Source organism: Lithobates pipiens, unplaced genomic scaffold (genome assembly GCF_037356315.1).
Source record: "Lithobates pipiens isolate NorthernLeopardFrog02 unplaced genomic scaffold, aLitPip1_a1.2 Scaffold_13, whole genome shotgun sequence".
Taxonomy (NCBI): domain Eukaryota; kingdom Metazoa; phylum Chordata; class Amphibia; order Anura; family Ranidae; genus Lithobates; species Lithobates pipiens.
The window spans coordinates 280,607,015-280,620,789 of NW_027507718.1; the positions used below are offsets into that span (position 1 = coordinate 280,607,015).

At 40.4% G+C, this 13,775-nt stretch overlaps 1 protein-coding gene across 4 annotated transcripts in view; it reads left to right on the forward strand.

Moving 5' to 3' along the window:
- AIMP1 (aminoacyl tRNA synthetase complex interacting multifunctional protein 1) overlaps window positions 1–13,775 on the forward strand; it is a 111,321-nt gene that overhangs the window by 79,781 nt on the left and 17,765 nt on the right. For all 4 annotated transcript variants that reach the window (XM_077476678.1, XM_077476676.1, XM_077476675.1 and 1 more), the window contains one exon: window positions 9,898–10,103. In XM_077476678.1, the coding sequence (XP_077332804.1) occupies window positions 9,898–10,103 (206 nt within the window). The remainder of the gene's footprint in view (window positions 1–9,897; window positions 10,104–13,775) is intronic.

Consider the following 13,775-nt stretch of genomic DNA (forward strand, 5'->3'; position numbering starts at 1 on the left):
GAGTCCACCTGTGTGTAATTTAATCTCAGTATAAATACAGCTGTTGTGTGGAGCCCTCAGATGTTTGTTAGAGAACCTTAGTGAACAAACCGCATCATGAAGGCCAAGGAACACACCAGACAGGTCAGGGATAAGGTTGTGGAGAAGTTTAAAGCAGGGTTTAGGTTATAAAATAATATCCCAGGCTTTGAAAATCTCGCGGAGCACTGTTCTATCCATCATCCGAAAATGGAGAGTATGTCACTACTGCAAACCTACCAAGACATGGGCGTCCACCTAAACTGACAGGCCGGTGCAAGGAGAGCATTAATCACAGAAGCAGCCAAGAGGCCCATGGTAACTCTGGAGGAGCTGCAGAGATCCACAGCTCAAGTGGGAGAATCTGTCCACTGGACAACTGTTAGCTGTGCACGCCGCAAATCTGGCCTTTATAGAGGAGTGGCAAGAAGAAAGCTATTGTTGAAAGAAAGCCATAAGAAGCCCCTTTGCAGTTTGTGAGAAGCCATGTGGGGACACAGCAAACATTTGAAAGAAGGTACTTTGGTTTAGACCAAAATTTAACTTTTGGATCTAAAAGCAAAACGATGTGTGTGAAAACTAACAATGCATATCACCCTAAACACACCTTCCTCACCATGAAACATGGTGGTGGCAGTATCATATTGTTGGGATGCTTTTCTTCAGCAGGGACAGGGTAGCTGGTCAGAGTTGATGGGAAGATGGATGGAGCCAAATACAAGGCAATCTTAGAAGAAAACCTGGTAGAGTCTGCAAAAGACTTGAGACTGGGGCAGAGGTTTGTTCACCTTCCAGCAGGACAACGACCCTAAACATACAGCCAGATCTACAATAGAATGGTTTAGATCAAAGTATATTAATGTGTTAGAATAGCCCATTCAAAGTCCAGACCTAAATCCAATTGAGAATCTGTGGAAAGACTTTGGTGTTCACAGACACTCTCCATCCAATCTGACAGCACTTGAGCTATTTTGCATGGAAGAATGGGCAAACCTTTCACTCTCTAGATGTGCAAAGCTAATAGAGACATACCCAAAAAGACTTGCAGCTGTAAATGCAGCAAAAGGTGGTTCTACACCTTTGAATCAGGGGGGTTGAATACAAATGCACACCACACTTATCACATTTTTTTTTTGTAATGTTGAAAACCATTTAACTTCACAACTATCTGCCACTTTGCGTCGGTCTATTATCTAAAACCCCGATAAAATACATTTACATTTTTAGTTGTAACATGACAGAAATGTGGAAAATTTCAAGGGGTATGAATACTTTTTCAAGGCACTGTATGTACAGTATATGTAATTTTATAGCTCTATATAAAAGTCTTTTTATATACAGTGTGTATAAATCTGTTAAAGCTGCATGATTAATCGAGATCGCGATTTAACCCCCCTCCCAATCTTAACACAGCCTTTCCTCTATTCGGTGCAGAAAGTTCTCTGCTCAAGCAGCTGTCAAAAATAAACCCCAAGAAAAGGCAGCCTACCAAGTTTATCACAACATCAGGTGAGATAAAAAGAAACATTGTAACATTGTTCCTTCTTTTAGATCAAAGGAACGAATTTCAGTCTGTAGATGAGAGCAGTATAACCACTTAAAGAGGAACTGCAGTCAGCTCACATCATTTGTAATAAAAATATCTTTGCCATTCTGAAGCTTCCCTCCAACCACTTTTCATATTATTTTTTATATATACTGTGATTCTGCACTTGCCAAATATGCTGCATAAATCTCCCTCCACTGAGTCTGGCTGCAACCATTTTACTGTGGGCAGCAGAACCTGCTGCCTGTTCACTTCCTGGATTTACACAGACACACAGAGGCACACCTCCAGCTCTGCAGCTCTGATTGGCCCTCTTATGACTCACCCCCCTCCCTTCCTGCCAAACTCTCACAAGAGTGAGAGAGGGAGATATCTGTGCAAGATGTCATAAGCCTAGGCTTTTTAACAGGCAAGAAACAAGAAGTGGGCTGTATGAGCTCTTTACTGGCAGAAAAAAAAAATGTTTTACCATCCAAAGTTAAAACAAGGGCAGGAAGATTTAATAGATGAAAAGTGGAAAAAATGACTGAAGGTCCGCTTTAAAGACTAAACCTTTTTCAAACACTTGTTGTTTACAAACTAAACTCAGTATTTTTTGCTAGAATATTACTTAGAACACCCAAAACCCAGAATAAAATGTCAGTTGTTGCAATATTTTATGTCACACTGTATTTGCGCAGCAGTCTTTGAAACACAATATTTTTGGAAAAAATACACTTTCATTTTAAAAAAACGAAACGGTAAAGTTAGCCCAATTTTTTTGTATAATGTGAAAGATGTTACGCCACGAGAATTGTGATCTTTATTCTAAGGGCCAGTTCACACCATAGAAACACAGTCCAGATGCGCTCCAGATGCTTTTTTGCATGAGCGTGTTTGATGCGGTTTTGGTGCGTTTTTGATGCAGACCAGTGCATTTTTCCCCCATTTTGTTTCCTTAACCTTAAATAAGAACATGGGTTTTCCAGTGCGTTCCCGTGACTTTTTGATGCTTTTTACAGCATTCCAGTGCAGGAAAAATGCAGCATGTGCTACTTTTTTTTTTTCTGGAACTGGAACGCACTGGAACTGCAAGCACCGATATGAATTATGCCATTGAAAACCATATAACCTACTTTCTATGCGTTTTTGATGCAGAAAAATACGCACTGGACTGCATGTGGTGTGAACTGGCCCTAAGCAAAAAAAAAATAGTTGTTCTCATTTTAGCCGAATCGTGCAGCTCTAATATATAATATACCCAGATTGTGCAAACTGTCAAATCTAGCTTTCCTTACACTGTCCTATATTGACCAGCAATAAAATGCTGTATGTCACCATATGATTTTAAACCTCCAAGATTGAAAACCTACATAAATCAGTTGAATTCACATTTGCTGTTACCAGTAGTTACTCATTATAAAAGTGTGTGTGTAGTGTGGCATACAATCATTTTTATTGCCAGTCAACAATATTTTTAGGATCATAACTATAGCACGGACAGTCTAAGGAAAGATTGGGGGGGATTGACTTCTTTTTATCTCCTAGAGTTGATGGTCTTCACATTTTAGTTTTTTATATAGAGCTGTATAATTTGGTAATCTACATATACAGTATATATTACCCATTACATAAGAAAATAATAGAGTGCTCCCCAAATAGATTTATGATGAGCTTTAATACATTTTTGCCTTGTGATTAAAGCAGTATTAAATCCAAAAGCAAACATTTAATTTACCACAGCTAATTAGTTTGTAGGACTCATGCGCACAGGACATTTTAAAAATGCCAGCACTACAGCAGCGCTAAAAACGCAATTTTTTTCACGTTTAGCTGCGTTTTTACATTAGCGTTTTTGCATGTATTCCTGCGGTAGCGTTTTTGTTGTTTTTTTTTTTTTTTGTTTTTTTTAAACACTCTCTATAATGTAAAAACGTCAAACTTTTTGTTGCGTTTTTCGTTTTTACTGTTTTTTTTTTCTGCCACTAAACACCTCCGACAGTTTGTGTGCTTGGACAAATCGGCTAACAGGGAAGGGCTTTTAGATACAGTTAAAAATAACATCAAATGCCCCTAGCAGCCACTGTAAAAAAACATCCCATGTGCATGAGCCCTTAGATGTGATGGCTGCATTGGTTTTCATTTTAAGGCTTTCTTTCTTTTATTTTTACCCGGTGGTTTGGTTGGTAAATGTGTTGCTTTTCAACATAACAAACTGTCCTGCAGATTTAGCCGTTAGAGGGTTGAGACAAACCACTTAACACTAATAAAGGTGTTTACAATGGGCAGCTTTTAGTTATTTTACTAAAACCTTCATTTCAAAAGAAAAACTGTCGCCCCAAATGCTGTTAGCTGAAGTTTGCCTTCAATTTGTCAGTGCATCTAAATCTGCTAGTACATCTAATGCTCTCCTTCCCCCAGATTAATGCTTCCATCCAAAGGTGTCACTGTTGCTCCTTCATTCATAGTGTAGGCACTCTAATACAGGGTGGTGTGTTAAGCCTCATACACACAATGAGATTATCAGACAAATGATCGTCCGTTATTTTGCATGCTAGTCTCATAGCAAAAATGAAGAGATTACTAAAGTTACGGAGACAGAATACAGCTTTGGATTTGATGCAATGTATTCTTGCATTTCCGAGCATGCTTGGCCATGGTCTCCTGATTGTTTTCGGATGACTACTGTACTGATTAAATGAAAATCGTTTGTTCTGGTATCTAACGAGAATTTTTTTTTGTGCTTGTCCCTTCTGATATTTTCGCATGAACAGTCGTGGCTCTCGAAAGCTGTGTACCAACGATCAGATTATCATACGATCGATTCAAAAGATGTATTTTTTTGTTTATTTTTTCAGATTTTCTCATTGTGTGTACTAGGCATTACTGTCCAGATCGCCTAAAAAAAACAAAAACAAATGCAGCCATTATGATTAATAAGCTGCAATATTCAAGGGTTCTTCAAAAAGTTTCTATGCTTTTTGAAGACTCCTCATATTTTTGTTTTTGGGTTTAATACGGCTTTAAGTTATTTTTTGATATGATTGTTAAAGTACAAGCCTAGGTTAATTTAAGTTTATATATAATTTGTATGGTTTTTTTTGTTTTGTTTTGTTTTGTTGCAGTCACAAAAGAAGGGCCCTGTACACAAATACTTTCTATGAAGCCACCCATGTAATTTTTGGGTTGTTATCAATATAATTTAATATTTAAACATGACCTTGTAATTACCTTGACCATTTATTTCTTTCATTTCATTCAAATAACAGTATCAAGTGGAAGTTACACTCACCGTATGTTAAAATATGGTTTTAATCATTTTCTGTGAGTTTCTTTCTGATTTCTCCAAAATTGAATGTGACATAACTGTGCTTTCTATATGGTTGTTACAGGTAGTATTTCAATAGAAAAAGAAACCCACCCACAGAGCACTCTCTCCACTATTAAAAAAAAATAAAAATACATACCTTTTCAGTGTATTGAATTACTGTTTTTCTTGCTTGCTCTTTGAGAAACATTAGTACATGGTTTTTCCACTGAACAGACAACGGCTAGCTCTAAGCTTACTCAGTAATGCCTCCTGGCCCTTGAATAGCCTTCTATGACTGGTTAAGGCCCAATGTTTTTCCCTTGAAAGTTAGGTGGAATTTTAATGGTTATGTCTGGCAACCATAATAGCTGAGCATACCACCAGCATAAAGCCTCAGTAAATCCTTGTATAAGCCTGAAAGCCTTGAAGGTTTTTACGTTTGTGGGTCTTATCTCTTGTAATAAGATCTCCTTATGTTGTAAACTATTGACGCTCTCGTTTTTTGGCTTGATTTTGGATTCTTAAAACCGTCTTGTTAAGGAGAACCTTGTCTCTGAACTTTTCACCTACTTTGCCAGGACTCGATCTACCCAACAGTTCAAAGTTTACTGAGTCTCAGTTTAGTCTCAACAAAAATGATTTAGCTTTGTTCAAATTTCCAGGTAATAGTCCAGAATTATCGGCAGTCTCAAATTTTTTTTTTTTTTTATATATATATATTCTAGAGGCAGCTATTTTCTTTAGCCCAAGCACACAAGAGGAGTTCCTCAAGGGTAAAATGTTTCATTTCCAGATATTGGATGGTGACCAGCTAGGCTTTGTTCTTTATCAATATGCTTTAGCCCCCTCTAATTACATTTGATGCTTGGATATTAGCACAGCACATGCTGAAAGAGAACCACAGTTAGAAATTTCCAAAGCAACTGCTTCTTGCTCATCTAAACATTGGATTGGGTTTTAACTAATGCAGTACATGCTGAACCTTCCCATTAGTCTGATTAAAAGGAAAATGCACCATGTAGACCGACTTGGCCCATGTTTAAAAAGAAAACTTTACAAAACATTTTAATGTAATTTTATGTAAGTTTCCTGGTTCTTTTTGTACATGTTTGCATGCCTTCCAATTTACAGCTGTCACGCTTCTTCACCCCCCCAAAAAATGTGCCATGGGCTACAGTGGAACATCTGAATAGTTTTTACTGAGTTTTTGTTTTAAATGTGTTCTGTTCAGTAAGCATTGTATATTCTCTTATTTCTAAGAATGTGCATAACTTAGACACTACCTATTATTTTTTTTATATGCTGTTCATTACTTACTATGTACCTCATTTTTCTTGTGTATGCCAATTACTTATTATTGGTTTTCTTTACTGTACCCCGATTTCTTTTTGTATTTATGAAATACTTAAAGAATTAAAAAAAAAATGTTAATAACTAGGGATGCACTGATACCATTTTTTTAAGGCTGAGTACGAGTAACAATACTTTTTCTCAAGTACTCGCTGGTATAGATTACCGATGCCTATTTTTAGGGTTATGTGGCAGGTTTTCTTTTTTGTTTTGTTTTTAAACTAATGAAAAATTATTACATGAGCCTAGCTTCACTCTAATGCAGTGCTGGGAACCACTTGTGATTCGGACAGGAATCACACAGCAGTGTGATTTGAGCCCATTCATTTTGTATAGGCTCAAATCGCACTGCACAAAAAAGGTGCATGCAGGTATTGGTTTTAGCATTGGAGCATTTTGCATGAGACACCATTACATCTGTTTCACTTCTTCCCAACTAGTTCCAGCTCACAGGCCAGTGCCTCCTCTGACAGCACTCTGCTCCACATTCTATTTTCATTTCCTTCACTTTGATCCCCCAGCACTGACTATGGAGATCAGAGGAGCACTTCAGGAACAGGTTAATGACACACAGAGATTGGGGGTGGGGTGCAGTAAGGGGTTAATAATGCATATGGAGATGCACTAAGAAGTTACTGTTTAGAGATGGGGAGGTGCAATACGGGTTAATGTATAGAGATGAGCTGATGGGCAGTAATGTATGGAGATGGGGTGGGTGCAGTAAGGGGTTAATTAGTAAGTGGGTGAGGCAGACCCACAAGAGCCACAGCTCTTTTGTGACTGACTGTGCTTTCTCCTTTTGAGTGTACAAAACCAAGATATTCAACAGTTTCTTGACACCATTGTAATTTTTTCTTTAACACTTAGTGACCACTTTCAAAAAGCTATTTCAAAAGATCCCTCCCATCCTCCAGGGCGGCCACCCAATTAGAACTGCAGAGAAGGAGATTGTATGGAGTAATGTATGGGTGCAATAAGAGGTTAATGTATGAAGAAGGGGTGGGCGCAGTAAGGCGTTAAAATGATGCAGAAGTTGTGGTAGGCTCCACTCACCTCAGGGCGAAGGAAGCCATGTTCCATTCGACGTGCCAAGAGTCAGTAGAGACACATGGAGACAGAAGAGCCGATGCTCGTAGTGTATATGCAGGTGACCTGCAGAGTGCAATAGTCAGTCCACCCCTGTCCTTCCTGACACGCACGTTTGCTTTGACATTTACCAACTTGAGGACTCCCACACACGATCCACTGCACCCAGCTCACACCCCAGGACCTCTCCAGCCTGCCCATGGAAGTTCCCCAGCACTCACACCCCAGAGAGCCCAGCAGCGGTCAGTTGAACAGAAAGGAGGTGGGGACACACGCTCCTGCCATCTATGCTTCTAGGTTTAGACTGGAGCCATGGGAGAATTTGCATGGGATTCGGACAGGAATCGCACAGCATTCCTGTTCAAATCACATGTGATTCTTTGCCGTGCGATTTGAGCCCATTATTTTGTATGGGCTCAAATCGTACAGCAAAGGTATAGGTTCCAGGTATTGGAGCATTTTTTACGCGTACCGATACTTGCAAAAATGCCTAGTATCGATACCGATACTGGTATTGGTGCATACTAGCACATTATATTACTTTGCAGGAGGAACTTTTGTGATTTAAAAAAAAAAAAAAAAAAAGTTTACTACCGCTTTAATCACATCTTTTCAAGGGAGAATAAATTCAGTTTAGCCAATCTTTCACCAGAGGTCTTCCATGTCTCCTATCAGTTTGGTTGCTTTTCTCTTAACTTTCTCCACTTCACCCACTATCTTTCTGGTGTTTAAAAGAGGTAATCTGGGTAGGGCTGATATCACTGCTTAAAAGGCATCAAGGCATCGTAAACCTTCCTACCTGCACCTTGTGTTTTTCACCTGCAAACGATGTGCAATGCTCATGTTGTCCCATGGGGGTCATTCGTTGATATATATATATATATATATATATATATATATATATATATATATCTATCTTAATGAATGACCCCCATGGGTTGCATGCAGTAAAGATGAAAGTATGCACTTTAAATTAATTTGGATTGTTTCATTTTCATTTTATTCTGGTGGCATACAGAGCGAAACGTATGAAAATTGTGCCTGTGCCAATATATATATATATATATATATATATATATATATATATATGCACAGGCACAATTTTCATACGTTTCGCTCTGTATGCCACTTGCATACAATGAAACAATCCAAATTTATTTAAAGGGTCACTAAAGGATTTTTTTTTTTTTTTTTTTAAATAACAAATATGCTATACTTACCTCCACTGTGCAGCTCGTTTTGCACAGAGTGGCCCCAAACCTGGTCTTCTGGGGACCCTCGGCGGCTGTCTCGGTTCCCTCCCACAAGAACTCCACTACTTCATGTGAGCTGCCTCGCATGATGTGTAGTGCTTGCGGGCACGCTCCTGTGATACAGCTGGCGGCCGTAGCCGCTCACTGTATCACTCAGCCCCACCCCTGACAAGCCATGTCATTGGATGTGATTGACAGCAGCGCGAGCCAATGGCTGCGCTGCTTTCAAGCCATCCACTCTAGCCAATCAACGGCCAGGGTGAGCGGCGAAGAGGACATCGGGAGCATGCGCGGGACTTTCGAGGGGTCAGGTAAGTAAAACTAGGGGGATGGGGGGTCGGCACTGTCGGATGTTTTTTTACCTTACATCAGGGGTCTTCAAACTACGGCCCTCCAGTTGTTCAGGAACTACAATTCCCATCATGCCTAGTCATGTCTGTGAATGTCAGAGTTTTACAATGCCTCATGGGATGTGTAGTTCCGTAACAGCTGGAGGGCCGTAGTTTGAGGATCCCTGCCTTACATTAAGGTGAAAAAACTTTTACCTTTACAATGCAAGGGGTTGAACATAAATATCAAGTACAAATTCTAGGAACTGCAACCATTTTTATACATGGGCCCCCCATTTTCAGGGGCTCAAATGTAATTGGACAAATGCATATAATCATAAATAAAATGTTGATTTTTAATATTTTGTTGGGAAACATTTACTGGCAATGACTGCCTGAAGTCTGAAATGCATGGACATTACCAAAGACTGGGTTTCCTCCTTTCTGATGCTTTGCCAGGCTCTAACTACAGCTGTCTTCAGTTGTTCTTTGTGGGTCTTTCTGCCTTTAGTTTTGCCTTCAGCAAGTTAAATGCATACTCAATTGGGTTGAGATCAGGTGATTGACTCAGCCATTGTAGAATATTCCACGTTTTTTCCTTCAAAAGCTCCTGGGTTGCTTTTGCGTCGTGTTTTGGATCATTGTCCATTTGTACTGTGAAGCGCTGTCCAATCCACCTTTCTGCATTTGGCTGAATCTGGGCAGACAGTATATCTCTAAACACTGCAGAATTCATCTGGCTGCTTCTGTCTTTTGTTACATCATCAATAAACACCAATGACCCAGTGCCACTGGAAGCCATGCATGCCCATGCCATCACACTGCCTCCACCGTGATTGGGGAGAGCAAATTTACACTGTTATACAAGCTGTACACTCACTACTTTACATTGTAGCAAAGTGTCATTTCTTCAGTGTTGTCACATGAAAAGATATAATAAAAATGTGAGGAGGTTGGTTTACTTTTGTGAGATACTGTGTGTGTGTGTGTGTGATTTTTAGATTAACAATCTTTGCTTGTGCACAGGAGATAAAAAGGAGAAGAAGCCAGCTGTGGCTGATGATGAAGCTAGACCCGTCGATGCATCGCGCCTGGACTTGCGCGTTGGCTGCATCATTTCTGCCAAGAAGCACCCAGATGCAGACTCCCTGTATGTAGAGGAAGTAGATGTAGGAGAGGCCTCCCCAAGGACTGTTGTCAGTGGCCTTGTAAAGCATATTCCACTTGAACAGGTATGTAATGGTTTAATTTGGTGTTTTTTTTTTTTGTTAAGGGCTCCTGAACAGTAGAGCACGAATATATCTTGTCGACATTTACAGCTCAATTCTATATACAAGCATGAGGAATTGCAAACATTTCGCCTACAGTGTTAGTTTCATAGTAGTCAGGACTCTTTCAAGATCAACTTCTACCCCCAACCCCCCTTTGCTCAGATTCCATGTCATCATCTTGGTCCTATCCCAGTAGACTGCTGGGGGAAGTTGTTTGGCGTTTTAGTTTGTCCACAGACAGTCCTTTTGTGGCATTACATATACTGAATGTTATGTGCTGTCATTTGGTGATGACAAGGGCCCCAGTTGAGGCTCCCTATACTGCGTAAGTTGACAACCACTGTTTCTAAGTCATCACATGATTTCAAACTAGAATTGAGGATCTGTACCTTCACCGATTCCCATGCATAGCAGAGAAAATCACAAATCCTAAAATAAACCTTGTACAACAAAATTCAACATTCAGACATATTCATTCAGCTCTAAAGGTGGAGTAATATATTCCTTTCCCTCGTCATTTGAAATGGCAACTATTCTAAAATTAATATTGTAAAATGAAACACAGTTTCCTTCTATCAAAGCAATGATTTCCAGCAATATTATTTTTGTGAGTGCTTCATCCCTGTTTTATGAAGCCCAGAACGAGGAAAAATAGCATCTAATTTGAAGGCTATTTTCCCTGTTTCATTTTTTCCCACTGGGACTGGTCTTTTATAACTGTGTCCTTGGTGCCAAAATGAATGCTAACCATGGGAAGCATTACAAATGGTTGATCAATAATTCCTTGGAGTACAGCGGGGAGGATCTGTACTCTGCCAAGTTATTTGGCTAATTAGATAATTGTCTGTGATGTTTGTTTGAGATTTAAAATAAATACATGCATAAATAATAAGGAGCACCTGGGAAATGAGGGAAAAAAAGTGCACTTGATATGATTCATGCCGCTTTACGTACATACAACATTAGGAAAATAAAACATCTGGTCAATTACGTTTTATAGTCGTACATCTTCATCATTGCTAAAAATACTCCAAGTAAGGTATCTATCAAGGAAAATAATTTTCCAGCCACACAGAAAATAGAGCATTTTATTGCCTCTATGTGCAGTCCAAGTGCAGGGCTTAAAGCAGTATATTTTCAATTTTTAACTTTAAAATCGCCAGATTAAAAATGTTCTACAGACTTGCAGGAAGGTAAAGCTGCAAGATCAAAATGGTATCCAAAGGCAAGTGCCATGTAAAATGCACTGAAGAATGCAAAAAATATATGCAGACTATTTTAGTCAGTATTGTAAAACTACGAATGCCATATGGCTCTAGCCATTTTAAATGGCCCAACGGTAGAGCAATTGAGGAATGCTTAGAGACAATAATTTTGTGTTCTTGGGTGAGCCAAAGAGCTCAGTGTAGCCATATTTTAAGGAAGAACTTTTTTTTTGTTTTTAGTTATGATTATCATTTTAATGATTCATGGGTTTAAGGCATACTGAAACAAAAATGAAACACTTCCCCATAGCAGCCAATCAGCTTTGTTGTTTTATTTGAAGTAATAATTATGATGTCACAGCTCCACTTTTTGTTAGGGTCCTTTCACACGGGCCGGATCATCACTGATCCACCCGTGGATATCCGCTTGCTCAGCGGGGATCACTGGAGAGATCTCCGCTGAGCAGGCAGAGGACAGGTCCGTCTCTGCACACTGCGCAGGGACGGACCTGTCACAGCGCCGCTCTCCCCTATGGGAGATCGGGTGACGGATGGAAAAATTGCTTTTTCCTCCATCACACTTTTTCGGATCGGAGCAGCTCGGATGTCACCGCTGACATCCGACGCTCCATAGACCTCTATGGAGCATCCGTTCAGGTCCGCCTGAAAAACTGACAGGCGGACCTGAATGGATCGTCTGTGTGAAAGGGGCCTTATAGTTTTCTTTCCACCCTATTTACAGAAATAGACTAATTTACTAGGGCCCAATAAACTCCAATTGAATGGTCACCAAATACAAACATCATTTGTTTTTATATATATATTTGTGTAAAATAGTGTTTGGTGACTAATCCTTCAAAGTTTTTGCACTCTATTTAGTTTACTAAGGGTATATTCAGCATTTTACAGAATAATATAAGCATTTATCTGCCAAGATTTATTCTCTTAAATTAGTGAAGGATACATTTTCTCCTTTCAGTTACTGAGCTTTTTTTTTTTTTTTTAACTTGTTGATTAAGTCTGAATGAACATTACAGTACAACAGTACAGTCCAGAATATTACTGCTGCAAAAAAAAATATATATTTTTTTTTTGACTAAGCTGCCTTGGATGGTTACATTTATTAAAAAGATCTACTAAGCGCCAAATGTGGCTGTAAGTGCAGGTTGGATATAACTCTTAAAATGATTATTAAATGTTTTTAAAGTGTTGCTAGTAATAGGCCAGATAATTTTATTTACTATAAATTATTTCTATTGGATGACATATCTGTTGCTTTTAGTCTGCATGATAACTTAATTATTAGTATATGTAATAAATTAAATATGCACTCCAACCTTTTCACAGCCTACATTTTTAAAGCTCCACGTTTCGGTTTTCCCCACCCTTCTCCAACTGATCGCTAGCAAAAAAAGTAAATGCCCTTTTCCCTTAATCATCTTCTGGGACAACTACTTAGGAGAGATGAGTGGCTTAATCTTTAACCACTTGAGATCCGCGCTATTGCCAAATGACGGCATTAGCGCGGATCTACTTTTCCGGGACTACGTCTATTGACGTCGTCCCGGTTACGAGCGGCCTGCACGCTCCCTGAGGGGCGCGCGCGGCGCGCTCTGTGATTGGCGAGTCCACGAGACTCGCCTGATCACCGATCCATGCAAGGGGTCGATCCCGACCCCTTATCACGTGATCAGCTGTCAGCCAATGACAGCTGATCATGTGACAGAACGGAGCCGGTAATCGGCTATTATTCCTCCTCACGCTGACAGCGCGAGGAGAGAAAAAAAAAGCCGATCACCGGCGGCCGTGATCGGGACATCAGTCCCGATCACGGCCAGCAATACAGCTGACCACCTGCCTCCTGCCAGTGCCCACCTGCCCACCGCAGTGCCATCCTGAATGAAAGTGCCCCCCATCAGTGCCACCCAGCAGTGCCCATAGTGCCCACAGCGCCACCCACAGTGCCACCCACAATGCCACCCACAGTGCCATCCAGCAGTGCCACCAACAGTGCCACCCACAGTGCCCACAATCTTCCTTAAAGGTGCTGCACCCCAGTGCCGCCCATCAGTGCCCAGCAGTGCCGCCCATCAGTGCCCAGCAGTGCCGCCCATCAGTGCCCAGCAGTGCCACCTATCAGAGCCACCTATCAGTGCCACCTATCAGTGCCCATCAGTCCCATCTATCAGTTGTACCTATCAGTGCCCATCCGTGCCACCCATCCGTGCCACTTATCCGTGCCACCCATCCATGCCATCTTATCTGTGCCCATCTTTGCCCATCAGTGCCGCCTTATCTGTGCCGATCGGTGCCGCCTTATCTGTGCCTATTAGTGCTGCCTTAACTATGCCTATCAGTGCCCACCAGTGCAGTCTATCAGTGCCCACCAATGCAGTCTATCAGTGCCCACCAATGCAGCCCATCAGTG